General features: G+C 43.9%; 1 protein-coding gene across 1 annotated transcript in view; it reads right to left on the bottom strand.

The window, feature by feature from the left end:
• Window positions 1–823: 823 nt before the first annotated feature.
• DIAPH1 (diaphanous related formin 1) overlaps window positions 824–19,310 on the bottom strand; it is a 130,354-nt gene continuing 111,867 nt past the window's right edge. Inside the window, exons 26-27 of the mRNA XM_087721842.1 lie at window positions 15,208–15,294; window positions 824–2,704 (exon numbers count right to left, since the gene is read on the bottom strand). Of these exons, the coding sequence (XP_087577968.1) occupies window positions 2,532–2,704; window positions 15,208–15,294 (260 nt within the window). The 3' untranslated portion in view covers window positions 824–2,531. The remainder of the gene's footprint in view (window positions 2,705–15,207; window positions 15,295–19,310) is intronic.

Below are 19,310 nucleotides of genomic sequence, written 5' to 3'. Positions count from 1 at the left end.
AAGGCTAGCAGTGGTCTTCAAACTTGGCAATTTTAAGACTTGTGGACTTCAATTACCAGAATTCTCCAGCCAGCAGAGCTGAATTCTGGGAGTTGAAGTCCACAAGTCTTAAATTTCCCAAATTTGAAGACCTCTCTGCTCTATGCACTTGGGGATCTCCAACAGTGAGGATTTCTTTCTTTCTGTATCTCTGGAAGCCCCCCCCCCCCCTTTTGCTCCCAGGGGGCTGCAGGGAGGCTTGCTAGGCCCTCCCCATGCTCTATTTTGGGCCTAGCAGGCCTGCCTGAAGCCTGCTGATAGCCAAAATGGGGCTTGTGGGGATCCTGGAAGAAGTGGGGGAAGGGAAGGTTGCGAGCCCAGTGGGGACAGTGAGTGGGTGTGTGTGTGGAGCAAGCTTCAGGGGTGATAGCGAGACTTACCTGTAGGCAGGAGGAGGAGGCAGCTCAGTTGGGGCGCAGGACAGGCACCACGTGGCAGCTTAGGCAGGGAAGCCATCCGAGGGTAGGCAGGGCATTTGCACTTAGAACAGTCTGCGCATGCGCACAACATTAAAAAGGGGGGAAATTACATTTTTCCAATGAAGATTGTTCTGTGCATGTGCAGAACAGAAAACTTAGATGACGCCGCAGAGGAGAGAACCGGTACGGTCACGTGTCCACTGGAGTTACTACCTATTTGGCTGAACCGGACAGAATAGGTAGGAACCCACCTCTGTACTGTATGCTATTTAGTACCCATATAGTACATTCCTCTATATTGAACTTTCCATGCAAACTCCCATTAGTCTTAAATGGAATGTACAAATATTAAAAAATAGTTTAAAAAAAAATACATTCAATGCACATTTCAAATTTATAAAAAAGATGAGATATTATATATTATATCTGTAGGGGGGTAAGTAAAAATGAATAGAAAAAGAATTCATGTGACTATTGGCAATCCCAGATAACTGAAATGAAAATATATTTCTTAATTATTTTATCTTGTGAATGGCATCAATTACATTAAAAAGCTGCCTGCATCCAATGATTTGTTCTGGTAGTTTTCAGATGTACATGACATATATCTGAGACCCATTATATTCATTCCAACATGAATGCTGATAATCAGCCAATGTTACAAATTTCTCTTTCTGCCATGATGCATGCTGGCTACATGGTATGGGAGAAAGTCTATTGGCAGATAGTGGTTGGTTGCTCTGAAATACCAGAGAATACACAAACAATTTTAACAGTAGGTATATTTGTTATTTTTCTTTTATCTTCACTGAAGTTCCATAAAAAATTAGTTCTACTGTCAAAGTAGCCTTATGGGACTGGGGAGACTCCAGTCCACCTCCACCACTGTATAGCAATTAATATACATTGTTAATAACATATTACCCATTAAAGCAAGCAAGTAAGCAAGCTTTAATTTGTGTCATACTTACATGGTATATTTGGAACCATGTGCTATACTATACAAAGGACTTTGCCACAAAATATTAAATGTATGCATAATTTTACTATCAGTCTTCCATGAAGAGTACTCAGTGAAGAAACACAATCTCAGCTTCATTCCTTTGCAGTTACAGTGAGCATTTTCACCCAAACTAAATAGGGATTAAATTCCCTTTCTGAGACTGAATAAATCACTTTATTAATCTTACTTCAAAAGCATGCAGGGATAGGTGCAGCAACAGCAAACTATCCTTACTTTCTTTCTTGATAGGTCATTGATATTACCATTTCACTAGTAAGAGTTTGTGTTAAAAAAGGGGTAGAGCAGCTGAGCAGAACAGTAAAAGTATTCCAATTCAAAGAAAAAATTCTCCACAATGCTTTCTCAGAACTCTGTCACCACAGTGATTAAATGATCTCTAAGCCATTTTTGTTCCCAGCATAAGATAGGCAATGAGAAAAGAAGATATACAGTGCAAAGGAAAAAGACAAATCTAGCTAAGATATCCAACAATCCTCTCTCCTATACTTGAAGGGATCAGCTCATTCTTTTAACACTAAAGAAGAGAAGGCTTCTGAGAAAAAAAAAATATCTTGGGAGGCAGATGCCCAATCAAAACATTTAAAAAGTCATAATTAAGGCAGCTTGTTGCATTCCTGCTTTGGCAACATCAATACAGTGAGATACTCGGGCAAATTAGGTTCCAATCTTTAGCCTCTCTTCTGTGCCATATTTTTTCTTCTTGGGAATGTGTTCCCAATCCTGCCTGCAGGGAAGTAGGTAACTACAGCACAAGCCCCAACCTTTGTTCCAAGCATGTTACTAAGTCAGAAAAAACCTTTGCATTTCCGATACTGATACTGAGACAATAAGGCAGAAAGCAAATTTAAGATTCAAGGAATATATTACAAATTTAAAGATCTTGCAAAACAGCCCTAGAATGACAAAGGCTGAAGTGATTAAGTTATTTGCCTCTTCATTCCATGTATATAAGTGTGAAAGAGAAAATTGCAAAGTGACTTAGTATTGTTTCAATTCCTCTGTAAAACAGGTTTCATGCCAAAGGCACTGGTCCTAGGTGTCATCCAGCTCTAGTTTTGACGACTGCTTGCCCCCATAGTAGTTTCATCAAGAGTTTCTTCAGTGACCTCTACATCATCATCCTTTTTAAGTTCTCTGCGTGGTTTTTTTGCACCAAGAGCATCTTCCTTGATCAACTCTGAAGCAAGTAATGATGTCATTGCACAGCCAACATTTTTGTTTCCTGGAATGAGACAGAAACAAACAAAAGCTAAAATATTAAAAAACAAAAAAGTAAGTGTACACTGAAGATAATGCTGTCTAATATACTAGCCATTTTCTCTCAAATACTTTAGTTTATACTTGTTCATAGGTAGCCTGAAGAACTCCACAGGATTGTGGCAGCTATAATGAAAATTCCACTGTAGTGAAACACAGCAGATAATTGTGACCAGGATTGTGGAGTCTTTAGAAAATGGGGACAAAGCAACCCCCCCCTCCATTTTCCCTAGAACTGATTTTCCTTTGCAATATTTGAAGTTATGATTATTCATGTAATTTTGATCAGAAAATATGCAAAGAGATTATTAAAAAAATGACTTCATGAAGACTTTGTTTCATCAAAATTCTGAAAATTCTGATCAGAGAAGTAGCAGCTCTCTATAGCAGCTACAGACAAAGGAAATGAAGGAGAATAGGACACATGGTGAGTGCTGATGAGACTGAGGAAGAGGAGGGATTAGGACTTGGCTCCCATTGATTCATCTAATAAATCTACATTCACTAATCAATAAAATGGATGAACTGTACTTTCTAAATCAGAACCTTGATTTTTCTAACACATCAGTTCTCCACTTTACAGAAACATGGCTCAATGAGAACATCCTTAAGAGTATAGTAGAACTCTCTAGGTTTCAGATTCAAAGGACGGATCAGGTTACAGAAAGCAGGGAGGGGGGGGGGAGAAAAAAGAGGTAGTGGAATTTGTTTCTCTCTTAATAATCACTGGTGCAAGGATGTCACAGTACTAAAGAAATTTTGCAATATGGACTGAGTCACTATCCATCAATAGTAAACCCTCTTATGCTCCACAAGTGTTTTCCTCATTCTACCTTGACTGGAGTTTATATGCCATCACAGACTTGCACAAGCAGTGCAATGCAGACTCTAGCAGACCAAATACTCTGCACAGAATGGAAATATCCAGATTCCCTACTCATTGTTTTAGGGGATTTTAATAGAGCTAATCTCACTCATGAATTTTCCAGGTCCACTAGCATGTTAGCTGTTTCATTAGAGGCAAGGACATATTGGATCATTGCTACACCATGTTAAAAAATGCATATCACACTTTACCCCATGCAGCCATAGGTCTCTCTGATCATTGTATGATCTACCTCATTCCCACAGTCAGAAATTTAAAATTGCAAAGCCTGCGGTAAGAACAGTGAAGTGTTGGACTGAAGAAACAAGGTGAGGGATACTGGCTTGCTATGATTGCAGAGTGGAGTGGTTTTGTAGCTGCTTCAGCAGAGTTGGATGAATTTACTGATACTAGCTTTTGTGAGGACATGTGTGCCTACAAAGAGCTTGTGTTTATATAAAAAGCCTTGGTTTACAGCTAAATTCAAGCAGCTTTGTCATGCCAAAGAGAAGGCCTACAGGAAAGGAAATAGGATCTTGTACAATCAGGCCAGGGATGTATTAACAAGGGAGCTAATGAACAGTAAGGCTGGCCATGGAATAGAAATCGGCTGGGTGCAGGAACCAGTGCTGTCCATAGCCCTGGTGCACTCCTTGCTTTTGTGTGCCAGCCTTACTGTTTGAAGATTAAACAAAGCATTCAACTGAGCGAGGAAGCACTGCAGGGCCAGGGCCAGCAGCCAGGCCAAACCCTCACACACACACACCGCTACCCAGGGCAGCCACATCCCTTCACTAATCTTTCCAGCTTCTTTCGCCACCACATGCAAAACAACTAAAGTAGTATGTGGGACTAAAAAAATAATTCAGACCTTCCAACTTCTCACGAAAAAAAATATATCTTGTGAGGTTGGAAGGTCTGAACTATTTTTTTTACCATAGTCCCATAGACTACTTTAGTTGCTCTGCATGCGGTGATGGAGAACTGGGCCTGTGTGCGCGCATGCATGCCGGGATGGTGTGGGCCAGGCTAAAGTGACACTAGCCGGCCCCTTACAGTTTCCAGGATGGCCATACAGGTATCCGATAAAGAAGTGAACAGTTCTCAAAACAAACAGATAATTGGATAATGTGACCAACCAGTCCATGAATGCTGTGAGGAGAGAAAAAAAGGACAATGTCTAGTGCGGAGTAGAAAGTGGAGATTGCATCAAAGGCTAGGATAGCCCCTTCAAAAGAAGCACCGGTGGGGACTCTGGAGCACAAATGGTCTTGACTTGATCCAAAATATGAGCGGTGAAAACGACCACGAGAGGGAGGAGCTGTAACTGGGAGGCTCCTCCTCTAACTGAAGGAACCGTGGTGGGGTAAAGTGGGAAAGGCCGACGAAGTGGAATTCCCTGATTCCACCAGGGGTGGTTGTGACTTGGGGATTGAAATTGAAAGCCAAGAGAGCTGTGGATTGGAGGAACTGGTGGCCTGGAAGTACCTGACGGCATGCTGCAACCCTTCGATGGAACAACTGAGAGAGAGGTTCGTTGGGATGGAAGTGTGCAGAGCAACTTCCATCCCAGAGTCAACTTACCAAGCAACACTAGCTTTAGGACCTAGAACCAGCCAAGCCCAAAACTCAGTGGGCCTCTCACCATCCTGATCCCAGCCTGTGCTGAAGTGACTGGCAACTTGGAGAACTAAGAGTCCCCAAGTGACAACCATCCCTCCCCAGGCAACTTTGAGAAAATTGCCAAGTAGCAATAGCAATAGCAGTTAGACTTATATACCGCTTCATAGGGCTTTCAGCCCTCTCTAAGCGGTTTAGAGTCAGCAAGTGCCTAAGGGTGCCACGGGACTGCAGGCACAATCAATTCCACAGGCAGTCGGAGTGTCACCAGGTTACATCCTGGTCCGGGCCAACTGAAAGCCCCTCCCTTGACAGTGACATTCAACAGGAGGTCAGAGAAATTAGGCTACTTCCTAAACCAAGTGTGGACCTACATGGACTGACTATCCAGATGACGTCACATGCACAAATGCCATCACTATGAGCTGGAGGGGGAGACTGTGGACTGGGTGGAGTTCTTCCACAATGAGGGAGCTGCAGAGTTGAAGAATGTTGATGCCTTCGTGGAGGAGCTTTGGGTCAGATTCAAGAACCCCTTTCAGACACATTGGGGTGAAGCAGAGATCTGAATCATCAGGCAGGGAGTCAGACCAGTGGCCAAATAAATCAGAGAATTATGAGGTCTGGTGGGGAAGATGAGCTGGGCCAGAGTGATTACCAGTTCTGAGATGGGCTGAATTGGGAACTGTACCAAAACTGCCTGCCCCAAGGAATCCCAGACGAGCTTCACTCATGGTATCAACTGGTGATTACAGCAGAGCTGGATCTAGTGGAGTTCATGTGGCATGTCGGATTCAAGAACCAACCCAGGAGGAACCAAGAGAGATGCTTGCTGGGATGGAAAACCCCGGGAATCCCCTCCTTGACCTTGAGGGAGAACATATAGTGCCTAGCAAGAGTCTGTTTCTGATGTGGGAGGAAGGGCCATCGGTCCGTGACTTGCTCAGTGCCACAACTGGCAGCAGCCCAGAGAGTCCCAAGCTCTCCAAAGACCAAGGAGATGCCGAAAAAGGCAAAGGAGAAAACACGGGTGGTGCATCAGTTTGTGGAGGTCTCTCCCCAATCCAGCAAAGGGGAGGGAACTCTGACCTCTGTCACGCCCAGCCTTGTCTTCTATGAAAGCAACAGCAAGGGGGAGGATGAACTGATGGTAAGTGGATTCATTGCCCCTTTCACTGCCCAAGTGGAGATCGTGGTGCTCCACTCAGAAGCCCAGGGAGTTTTTACTGCCATGATAGACTCGGATTGCACCCTCTGCTTTCATCAGCTTGCAGATGGGTAGAGAAGTTAGGACTAAGAGTAAGGAAGCTGAGACAGCCTATGAAGTTTGAGCAAGATGATGGCTCAATAATGGGGAGGGGGGGCGCCATGTGCCTGATGCCCAGTGTGAGCATGAGAGCACAAAACCACAAAACCACAAAAAGACTATCTGATTCATAGTGTTCCCAAAAATGGTAGAAGAGGTGACACTAGGACTATCGTGGTTGAAAAAATGGAACCCCATGGTGAATTGGGGAAGCAATCAGTGGCACTTAAAAGGTGGTGCTGAAAAAAATTAGAGCTAGTAGAAAAGACGAGTGAGATGGATCAAGCACAAATCAGAGAAGAGAGGGCTGAGCCAGCGAATGCTTTAGCAGACCCTGGGTCGGGGAAGCCACACATCCCAAGAGAGTATAGGGACCTGGCAAAAGTGTTCAATGAGGAGTCCGACATGCTCTCTCCCCATTGACCTATGGACTGTGCAATTGAGATGAAACTGCCTAACCCCAAGATGCACGTAATGACCTCCAGGAAAATTTAGGACTTGAGGAACTTTGTGGACAAGAACCTGGTAAAAGGTTTCATTCAGCCCCTGTACTTCTCAACAAAAAGGATCCATAAGAAAAAGATAATATTTTTTGAAGAAATCTGGGACTAACAAACAACTTTTTTTGGATTACAATAACAGAAACTGTGAAATTGTTTGGAGATTAAGAACAAGAAGAAGGGAAAAATAAAAGAGTTTTTTGTGGTATTTTGATTATTGAAAATACTTTTTAAAAGAGGGAAGTTGGTAGAGGATTGTGGAATTTGTGGTATAATATCTGGGTTAGTATTAATTACCTCATTTAAGTTACTTAAATCCTCTAGGGCTGTCCAAATTGACAATTACTTTAAACTTAAGTAAATTAAAGGGGTGGGGGAATGCATTTGTGTCATCAGCAGCACCAGCATCAGCAGCATCTAGCCCAGTAGGTTAAAGAACATTGGGCACTATGTTGCATCATCATATTTTCCCAATTCTTCATATCGTTTCATATTAAAATATTATCCTGATAGCTATCACATTGGTAAAATAATAATCCAACCTGTATAGCTCTGCTATTAATACACATTATTGAAATATATTAATAAAAATATTCTTTTACTCTATTTTCCCTTATCCATCATCTCTTACCCTCATCCAAACCTTTAATCTTATTTTCTGTTTCTTCTGGTGGCTCCATTCTGATCATTGTCTGTATTCTTTGTATTAAATTACCCAATTTTTGGTCTATACGATCAAATATTTTCTCAATGCTTTGAAAAAGCTCCATTCTGTTTAAGTTCTCCTCACTTCTGTCTTGTGTTGCATCTGTGCTTAGTCAATCTCTTTTTTAGCCCACTGTTCAGAGTTCATTAATTCAAAAAGCCAAACTTCCAAGACACAATTTTAAATGTCTCCATTTAAATAGTCAGTCCAAATAATTTAAACACACCAGGAGGTTATCTACGCCTCTTCAAATTACTTTATATGTTCAATTATATTCAATGATGTTCAGTGGCTCTTAACTGAAGTCCTTAGTTAATAATCAAATCTCTAGTGGTCTTAGAGTAGGTCTGCGTTCCACAGATATTTCCAGTCTCTTTGAATAGTTATTTCCAAGCTTGCATATTTCCTTTTTCATCAGCAGATGGTGCTCTCACTTCTGTCTGCTTCAGCCTCTCTGCGATATTGTTGGCAGTTCCAATTTTAATTATTTTAAAATTATAAATCTAATAATTGAGCAATGTTTGTAAAGATACATTTGGAACTGTAATTCCAGTGTTTTAAAATGCTCTCAATATGTCTTTTAGCTTTGAGGAACCAAGTTTCTATTTATTATTTTAAAAACTAATTTTTCCCTTCTTCAATTCTCCAGTATATTTCCTATGTGCTCATTCGCAGCTTCAACAAATAGCTTTAAATATGCTTCCCCCTTAGATTTCTGGGGTCAACTTCCAATAAAAAAAATATTTTCTCACTCAGATCACACTCCATTCACTTTCTCTACTCCAGCACTGTCTTGGGTATTCAGGCTGTCCCCGGCTTCATGACAGCCATTTTGGCTGCTGCTGTTCATCTTCAGATGTGGAGGCTTTCCAAGTCAGGAAGGAGAGATGCGGCTTTCCACTACCTGCCAGGTGGTCCCCCTTTATTTCACCACCCCCTCAGGGTTGCTATGGTCCAAATTTGGACCCTCTAACAGGGAGAGGTTGGAGTTGACCGCAGAGCTTGCGGATCAGGCTTATGAAGGCACCGGAAGTACAACCGGAAGTCATCTACTTTGAAAAGATGGAAGTTAGTGTGTGAGGTATTAAAAGAAGTCCTAGACGCTAAACCTTATGCCAAACTATCAAAATGTGACTTCCATAAAACTAGCCTGGACTATTTGGGTTACCGGTGACAAATGAGCAAGAAGAAATGAACCCTGGGAAAGTGAAGGCCACACTGGAGTGGGAATCCCCCCAAACCAGAAAACAGCTGCAAAGTTTCTTGGGCTTTGCCAACTTCTATAGACAATTTATTTCATCATTTGCCCAAATCATTCTGCCCAACCAATCTTAAGCCCAAGCTCCGTCAGTTGCTGAACTGGATCATTGAATGCCAAGCGGCTTTTGAGAAGCTCAAGCATCTGTCGGTGGCAGAGCCAGTCCTTAAACACCCGAACCCAGATGAACAGTTTGTCATATACGCAAATGCCAGCAATATAGTGATGAGGGCTGTCCTACTTCAAAAGAATACTGCAGCCACGTGCCTACCCATCCTGTAAATTCATGGACACTGAGAGGTGCTGGGCAGTGTGGGAGAAGGAGGCTTAAGTGGTCTGATGGGCACTACTGACCTGGAGGTAGTTCCTAGACGGCAGTAATATCCTATTTGAAGTATGGACAGACTACAAGAATCTAGAGTCCCTGATGATACCAAGGAAGCTTTATCTGAAACAAGTATGATGGGCTCAATATTTTAATCAATTACACACTTAAGTACTTGCCTGGAGGAAAAAACCTTCTGGCAGACACATTCTCTCAGATGCCCCAGTATAAAAGCACCCAGGAGGAAATTTAACTCTATCATCCCTGCCAAGCAGCTGGCAGTCAAAACCTCTGACAGGTGGCAGCCACTGAGCACTCCTCAGGTGCCTGACAAGGGGTTGGCCAATGAACTGAGAGAAGCCCTACAGAAGGATGAGTGGTTCCAAGCCCATTGGGATGAGATGACAATGAGGAAGACCTGGGTTAGAAGGGAGACAAACTACATCTTGGCCAGTCTGAGAACCCAGATCTTACACCAAAGCCATGCTAAATCAGCTGGCCACTTTGGCTTTGTAAAGACTCTTCACCTGGTCAGGAGACAGTTCAGGTGGCCCAAAATGAAGAAGGACACAGAGAACTATATGATGAGTTGCCCAGTTTGTGCATCTATGAACTAAATGCAAAGAAAGACCCCTGGGCTGCTGCAGCAGGGGGCTGATCCTAGCCAACCATGGGAAGAGATCACTATGAATTTTATTGTGGAATTGCTGGAGAGCAAGGGAAGCATGGTGATTTGGACTGTAGTCAACTTGTTTTCAAAAAAGCCTACTTCATCGCATGCCCCAAGCTTCCATCAGCCCAGAAGCTAGCCAAACTGTTCCTACAATGCATCTACCAACTACATGGATTTCCAAAATGCATCATTTCAGACCGGGAGGAGGGGTACAGTTCACTGCAACATTCTGGTGTGAGTTTTTAAAGTTGATAGGTTCCTCCCAGAGGCTTAGTTCAGAGTCCCATTTGAGTACTAACGGAGTGGTGGAACCGACCAATGCAATAGTCAAACAATAGTTAAGTTGCTATGTGAACTATCAGCAAATGAACTAGGTGGGACTTTTACCATTTGCAGAGATAGCCTATAATAACTCAGTTCATAGCAGCACTGGCCTTACTCCATTCAAACTGGCTACAGGAATGGAGTTTGTGCCCATGCCAGAATTCCTAAGGGAGTCTCCCTCCTCAGTAATGCTAACAGACTGGATGAAAACCATAAGAAATGCTTGAGGAAAGGTGCAGAAAGCTTTAGTGAAGGCGGGAGAGTTGCAAAAGAAGCAGATTGGAAGAGGACCCCCCAGAGGGAGTTTAAGATCAGGGACAAAGTATATTTATCCATGAAGTATTTGAAATTAAGGCAACCCTGTAAAAAACTGGGTCCTAAATATATAGGTCTTTTCCCGATTGTGTGCATCATCAATCCGGTCACAGTAGAATTAAAATTGCCTAAAATACAAGGTAAAGTCCACCCAGTGTTCCACTGCAGCTTGTTGAAGCCGATTAAAGAGTCTAACTTAAGACCAGTTGGAAGGGAACCACCACATTTTAGTGAGGGGGAGATACACTATGAAATTAATAAATTCTAGATTTGAGGTACTATTAGGGGAAATTGCACAAGATTCCAAGTAACACAGTCAGGTCAGCTTCAGGGTTGACAGAAAGGGTACCTGATGTCAAAAGCAGAACGAGTGAAAGAACAGGACATTAACACTGATAGGTTAGTGAGAAGATTCCATACTAAGCACCCACGAAAACCAGGGGAGTGAAGGCTCAAGGAACATGAATAATGATATTAATCTATGTTTGCGCATTAAACAACTGCGCAATTCTTGTAATTTCTTGCTTTTCTTTCATCTTTTTCTTCTTTCTTTGTATGGGATATGCATGAGATTTGCATGAGATGAATGAATGTCCCACTTTTTATATTCATATTGTTGTAAATTTTCTGTGTTTTAATCTTACGTGGGGACTGCTTGCGGGAGTGTATGAGTATGTGTGATTCGGAGGACCTGCCGGGAGTTGCGGGGGCCACGGGGGTGGTTGAGGGGACCAGAGACACGGGAGAGGGTCGGGGTATTGCGGTCGTAACAGGGAGGGGCAGATACGGCGGGGACTTTAGGGCTGGCCATTACCGGGGAAGGAGGGTTCGCTACGTCACAGAGATCCCTCCTTCCGGCCCTAGGAGTCCCACTCCAAGACCAGATGGCGCAAGTAATCAGGACCCTGGTCTCAGGCTGTTGTCGCTAAATGCCAGGTCTGTTGTACATAAAGCACCTCTCGTCCGGGACTTAATTTTAGACGAGAGGGCAGACCTGGCATGTATTACTGAGACCTGGCTGGGCCCAGAGGGAGGAGTCCCCCTTGTAGAGCTGTGCCCAGAAGGATTTCAGGTGCTGCATCAGCCGAGAGCCCAGGGAAGGGGTGGGGGTGTGGCCGCGGTTATCCGGGAGTCGTTAGTTCCTCGTAGGGTCCCTGCTCCGGAGATTGTCGGGTGTGAGTCTTTGCTGTTAAAGTTGGACCTCAAGGGTCAAGTGGGTTTGCTGCTAACGTACCTGCCTCCCAACAGCGTTGCAGCGGCCCTCCCCTCGCTCCTCGAGTCGGTAGCCGAGCTGGCGATTGAGTTCCCTAGGTTGATGGTCCTGGGGGACTTTAATTTGCCGTCGCTCGGTGAAAACTCTGATGGGGCGCAGGAGTTCATGGCTTCCATGACAGCCATGGGCTTGACTCAAGTAATCCGAGGCCCAACCCATTCAGCGGGACACATGCTTGACCTCGTATTTCTCTCGGAGCAGTGGATGTGTGATCTTGGTCTGAGGGGGAGTGACATCATACCCCTGTCGTGGTCAGACCATTGCCTACTGAGGCTCGACTTCCGGAGGCCAAACCCCCACTGTAGGGAGGAGGAACCGACCAGATGGTTCCGCCCCAGGCGTCTTATGGAGCCAGTAAGGTTCCAGACAGAGCTTGGGGTTATTCCTGATACTTTCGCCCACAGTCCGGTAGAGACTCTGGCTGCTGCGTGGCATTCGGCAGCGTCAGAGGCCCTCGACCGGATTGCGCCACTGCGGCCCCTCCGAGGCGGCGGATCCCGGAGACCTCCTTGGTTCACCGAGGAGCTCCGGGAGATGAAGCGCCGGAGGAGATGCCTAGAGCACCGTTGGAGGTCCGATAAGTCCGCAGCGAACCGAGCAATGGTAACCACCTGCACCAGGGAATATACTAGGGCACTTAGGGCAGCCAAAAGATCGCACATAGCCTCCCTGGTCGCATCCGCTGAGTCCCGTCCAGCCGCCCTGTTTAGGATAACCCGCTCCCTATTGAACAAAAGGGAGGCGGGGGAACCCTTGCAGGGCAGAGCTGAAGAATATGCCCAATTCTTAGCGGACAAAATTGCTCGGTTTCGGACGGACTTGGACTCCACACCCGCAGTTCCAGCCGAGACTCAGGGGGATCAAGTTCAACAGCTCTGGGTTGAGTTTCAGGAGGTTACCCCCGGGGATGTGGACAAGGCCATGAGAGCTGTGAGTTCCTCCACCTGTGCTCTGGATCCGTGTCCCTCATGGCTGGTTTCTAACTGCAGTGAGGTGACACGAGGCTGGATCCAGGCGGTTGTAACCGCCTCTCTTCGGGAGGGGAACTTCCCCGCCACACTAAAAGCGGCGGTGGTGAGACCCCTTCTGAAGAAGCCATCCCTAGATCCAGCTGTCCTTAACAACTACCGCCCGGTCTCCAACCTCCCCTTTCTGGGGAAGGTTGTTGAGAAGGTGGTGGCCTTCCAGCTCCAACGGTCCTTGGAGGAAGCAGACTACCTAGACCCCTTCCAGTCAGGCTTCAGACCCGGTTACAGCACTGAAACCGCCTTGGTCGCATTGATGGATGATCTTTGGAGAGCCAGAGATGAAGGACATCCCTCCATCCTGGTCCTCCTTGACCTCTCAGCGGCTTTCGATACCATCGACCATGGTATCCTTCTGCGAAGACTGCGGGAGGTGGGAGTGGGAGGCACCGTGTTACGGTGGTTCTCCTCCTACCTCTCGGACAGGTCGCAGTCGGTGTTAGTGGGAGGGCAGAGATCGTCCCCAAGGCCCCTGAAATATGGGGTGCCGCAGGGTTCGGTCTTATCCCCCCTACTATTTAACATTTACATGAAACCGCTGGGAGAGATCATCCGTAGGCACGGGATTAGATACCATCAATACGCGGACGATACTCAATTGTATCTGTCCGCCCCGTGCCAAATCAATGAAGCGGTTGACGTGATGGACCGGGGACTTGAAGCCGTCATGGACTGGATGAGGATTAACAAGCTTGTGCTCAACCCAGAAAAGACCGAGTGGCTGTTGTGTTTCCCTCCCAAAAATTTGGCCATTAATCCAACACTCAGGCTGGGGGGTCAAATTTTACACCCCTCAGAGAGGGTTCGCAACTTGGGAGTCCTCCTGGATCCACAGCTGTCATTCGACCATCATATAGCGGCTGTGACCAGGGGGGCATTCGCCCAGGTACGCCTGGTGCGCCAGTTGCGACCCTACCTGAACCGGGAGGCCCTCACAACAGTCACTCGGGCCCTCGTGATTTCTAGGCTGGAATACTGCAACGTGCTCTACATGGGGCTGCCCTTGAGGTGCGTCCGGCGACTTCAGCTAGTGCAGAACGCAGCCGCGCGAGTGATCGCGGGTGCACCCCGATTCACCCGCATTACACCTATCCTCCGCGAGCTGCGCTGGCTACCTGTCGATCTCCGGATGCGCTTCAAGGTGCTACTGATCACCCATAAAGCCCTACATGGCAGTGGATCTGGATACTTGAGAGACCGCCTTCTGCCAATTACCTCCCTACGACCTATAAGATCTCATAGGTTAGGCCTCCTCCGTACTCCATCGGCCAGCCAGTGTCGGCTGGCAACTACAAGGAGGAGGGCCTTCTCAGCAGCGGCCCCGACCCTTTGGAACGAGCTCCCCGTAGAGATTCGTACCCTCTCCACCGTCCAGGCCTTCCGCATAGCCTTGAAGAACTGGCTCGCCCGTCAGGCCTGGGGATAAGGACCATTACCCCGCCCGAATGTTGTATGCATGTTGCTTATTATTTTATTATGTGTAGTCGTCTTAGTGCTGTATTTCCCCCTCCCTGGTTTCTGTGAGCCGCCCTGAGTCCCCTCAGGGAAAAGGGCGGCCTACAAATAAAATCAATTCAATTCAATTCAATTCAATTTTGCTATCTTTCCAGGTCTCCTCTTTTTCCCAGGGGGTTGGCATGTCAAGGTTGAACTGCTTTTGAAATGTTTAGGTCTCATCGCTCTTCAACTTGCCAAAGAAATGGGGGGAGGGAAGGGTGAAAGAATGCAGACACTCCAGAGACAGACCATGAGAGCCAATATCTCACCAAGGACACTGATGCAGGTATCCGACACAGAAGTGAATTGTTCTCAAAACAAACGTACAATTTATAATTGGACAATGTGACCAACCTGTGCATTGCACAGTAAAAACCAGAGTTGGTTTTGATTCTTCAGTGCCAAAATGGTGTTTTGCTTTTGGGATTTAAATGTTCTTAAATGTATTTTTCTTGCGTTCGCTAGTCAGATTGTTGACACATGGGCTTCCTTAATTTTACCTCTACGCCCGCTATTTTGATCCAATGATTGATACTGAATTTTATGGATAAACAATATTTGACGAATTGATCCAATAACTATATTCTACATTATATTATATATTATATGTATGAACTACATGGTAGAGACATCAAAACTTTGTTATCTTCAAAAGGCAAGTATAATTTTTTTTCTATTCAATTGTGTCCTCCACACCGCAAAACCTAGAGTTACTTTGCAATTGTGCCAAGAAAAATTATTATTTCACACTTGCTTTGAAGACATTTAAGCAAAACCATACCTTGGCGTGCTCCTCTTTTTCTACGGAAGGCTGCACCTGACTGTAAGGCTTCTAGTAGGCTGTCCATAACTCCTGTCTCATCTCCTTCTGCAAGAACACAAAATAAGAGATTTCTTGTTAATTTTCATTGGCGCCTCCATCTAAGAAGTAGCATTATAGACTCAAAATTATGGGCATTTTGGAATGTGTACTATAGAAAAGAGAATAAAATTGTCATTAAAATATTTCTTGATAAAAACAAAGAAGAGCTGGTCATGTGTAAAAATATACTATGTGAAGACAACACTACACAAAAGTGCTTCTCAAGATATCTTCCTTTGTCTTAAATTGGGAGAAACCTTTTATAAAATGAGATTGTACAATTGAGCATTTAAAGATGATTTAAAAAAAAATTCTTCCTGGAAGTTTCTGAAGCATTTTTCCTTCAATCAACGTAGCTGTTTTATAAACACATAATTGCCAATTTGGATATAAAACAAAGAGAAATTCCTTATAACATTTTACCTCTTCCTTTATATGTCACAGACTTTCTGCTTTAATAGTAGAACCATGATATTACTCTGATGCCTTGAAATCATTAGTACCCTGAGGGGTTTAGAGCTATGCATTTTCCACTGATCTACTTTTCACTCTATACAACAGTCAGAGTATTAAGCAGACTGGCTGAAACAGGCCAGTTAATGTTGTTTCCTTAGCAACAAGCATATTTCTCGTCTCAAAAACAAGGAAGAGGAAGAGCACCTACATTGCTCCTGTGATGAACACTACGTTTTGCCAATGCTGCCTTCTGTTTGACAAGAAGCTGAGACTCTTTGGAGACAACCATACCATACTACCAAGTATTTACTTGAACACAGGCATAAGAAAAAGAACAAATGGATTTAAATCAAAAGTTGGCATCTCTTTCAACAGGAGCAAGAAAGCCAGCACTGTCCTAGAAGGCAGAGAAGTAAATGTGATAAGAACTATTGGTATGTGTTTTTAAAAAATTTGAAAATAAAATTATACAAGCTCTTTAACACAGACTCTACAAGTATATGTTTAAAGGAAAAGTCCCCGATGACTACAATATTTTCTATTCCATTTGAATGTTTGCCTCCCCCAACTCTCATCAACCTGGTACTGAATGTGTTAATTGCAACTTCATGAGGAGCTTGCAAAATCTGGTTTCCATAGCAACAGCTCCTGACAAAACATAAACCTATAAAATCACATTAGAACATCTGTTCCAGTTTTAGGTAGACTGAATCCATTGTTTGTACTGCCACCTGCTGGCCTTCATTAATGCCTTCAAGAACAGAAAACAAAAATGCAGAGAAATTGCCACAGAAACCTCTGTTTTTCCAATTTCATCAGAAAGTCTATGGCATGGTTAGTGAAAAGAGACAGGCCTCAATTACAGATGGTTCCAACACTGATTATGAAGTACAGTTTTACAGCACTGGAATTAAAAGGCATATACAATGCAGCTGCTCATTTCCCATTATTTAAGCAAAGGGGGAAGTGTATGTAGGGTAGATATTTTGAAAGCTAGGTTTAGCCTTAGATTTACGTGTGTGCATACACACACTTAGTATTTTTGCTGATGCAGCCTCATGTGGAACATCACATAAATGATGTAATTGTACAAGGAATGATGGATCAAACTTCTAGTTTGTAATTTCAATTAGTCTTTTTAATAAAAGTGATAAGGTGACAAGTTGTCAATGTATTTGTGTACATTCACATCCCCCAATCTTATCTCAAGTTGACATTGCCTTTAGAAATATATTGTTCAGGGAATACAGCTTAGGCATCTCCTGAAAGAAATGGATACAAAGGAGTTTGGAGCCATCTGGCAATCAAAAAGAGCCACATGATGATGAAAAAAAAACAAGTGACAGAGGCAGCTAAATAGGCATTCCATCTGCTTGCTGACACATTTGAGGAAAAGTCAGTTATCAAAGGCAAAATTTAAATATTCCCATATTTTTCATTCTTGCTCTTCCAGTTTGATTATCTAATCTGCATTATGAAAAGCAAAGAGTAGTAGTGCTAAGAAATGTGCAGATTTTCAGACAGGAATGTTTTCTGATAAAAGAGACATTAAAGAATGAATTTGGTCCTTATAGAAAATAAGAGTAAACAAACCCACAGAAAATTGTTATTATAACACAGGGAAAGGATTTTAAAGCTCTATCCCTAAAGGTAAAAGAAGGGAGGAGCAGAAGCAGAGGAAGAGCTCTTCCCCAGAGAAATAAAGATGTCACTACAAGCAGTGAGAAATAATTATTCTAGAATGTGAATGGTTCCATGAAACTTATGGAGTCTCTCTTTCTCTCTGTCAAGTGCAGATACTTTGCAGAAATATTCAACATTGAAATGTTTCACCACAGTAACTCAAGACAAGGTTGTGGGGGAAGGGGAAAAGAATGTGAAGAAAACCAAATGGAATGTCATTTAGCACAACTTCAAGCAACTCAAAAGGAGACAGAACTGGCAGGAAATTGAGGGAGTCAGGAAATAAAGAGGGATGGTAATTGAGTCAGTGTGTTCCAAGAAAGGGATAGCCAGATTTTTTGTTGCAGTAAAAAAAAACAACACCATATGTTGGTCTTGTTTTTTGTTTTTTTCTGTTTTTAAAGGTAAAGATGCTTAATAAAAACTATTTTTTAAAACAACAACCACCAAGAATATATGGCATCTGAAACACTAATATCTAGTAGAAACACTAGTATCATCACAAGCTTTTTGTGCTTCTAGGCTACTTCATCAGATGCTTGATGAAAGATCTTGAGAGGGATTGCCTATGTATGCAGAATTAATTATTAGGGCAGAGGAGGAGACAAGTAGGGGGAAGGAGAGAAAAGGCAGGATTGTTTCAAAAGATGGGAGTACAAGGAAAAAGCAGCTTTAGATGTTAATAATGAGTAACAGTAAAAAGAGAACACACTTTTCTTTCCACTTGTCAGATTTTTGCAGCAAAATTGGCAGATTTTTATCAACCCAAAGTCCATTAAATCTAAATAAGGGAATGTATTCGGCAGCAAAAAGATTATCATTTTGTACAAAAACTAACATAAAATAGAATACAGATAGTCCTTGAGTTACTAATATAATGGAGCCTGCCCATTCCATTTACAACCCGAGGATTTGTGGGAGTGAATCTCGTACCTTGAAAGTGATCACTCTCTCCTTTCACTCATGCATTCAATAATCAAATGCAGTTCATTAAATGCACATGTGGTATCTCAGAATGGGGAAGGGCATGGAGGGGCCTAGTGATGTGGAACAGGCACCTGCATCTGACCACACAAGGTCTCCCGAACCCATGAAATACCTCATGCTCCCCACAATTGCTTCTCCCCACTCCAATCTGCTGCACCAGATTACTTTCCTTGTGAAGATCTGTCTCCTCTCCAGCGTTTCTGTTTCTTTGCCTGCTCCAGGTGAGAGCAGATATAACAGGACAAGTGTGCCCTGCTTGGATTCTCTGATCACCGACCCAGCCTGCCACTTCTGGAGTGGCGGGCAGTCTCAGTGAGTCTCCTGCAAAGGCTTCCAGGCTCCGTGTGGAAAAATGTTTGCATGAAATGAGGCTTTGGGGCAGTGAACTCGCATTGCTCCAAGCCCCTCATTAGTGTGCAACCACTTTTCCCACGGAGACCGGAACCTTCTGAGTGCCCTGATCCCACGGGACGTCAGGCATCCATTTGCTGAAAAAGCAGATGGGTGCCTGAACTCGCGCAAGACCATGCATTCCAGAAGTTTCCAATGTTTCGCTGAGTGAAAAGTGTTTGAATTGCCCAAGGGTGTGTGTTGAGCAAAAATTCAATTTTCAAACAATTCTCTCCGTTTCCAACATACACACCCCAAGTCTTCTCAAATACTTGCCGCCCTGACAGAGACTGGAAACTTTTGTCTGTATGGAAATAGGGCATTGAAAGCAGAGAAAAAGTGCCCACTTTCCGTGCAGATATACGTTTGCAGTCTCCATCAGGGCAACAAGTATTTGAGTGTCCAAGGGAGGGTTAGAAACGGAGTCCATTGCTCCATTTCCAAGAGTTGCCCTAGGGTTGCTCAAACACCTATTGCCCTGATGGAAACTGCAAACTTTGTCTGCA

This window comes from Thamnophis sirtalis, unplaced genomic scaffold, assembly GCF_051295495.1.
Source record: "Thamnophis sirtalis isolate CommonGarterSnake01/CBP01778 unplaced genomic scaffold, rThaSir2_p1.2 scaffold_8, whole genome shotgun sequence".
In the NCBI taxonomy this organism is placed as follows: domain Eukaryota; kingdom Metazoa; phylum Chordata; class Lepidosauria; order Squamata; family Natricidae; genus Thamnophis; species Thamnophis sirtalis.
Note: the sequence above shows the minus strand (reverse complement) of the source record. Positions and strands in the feature narration are given on the sequence as shown.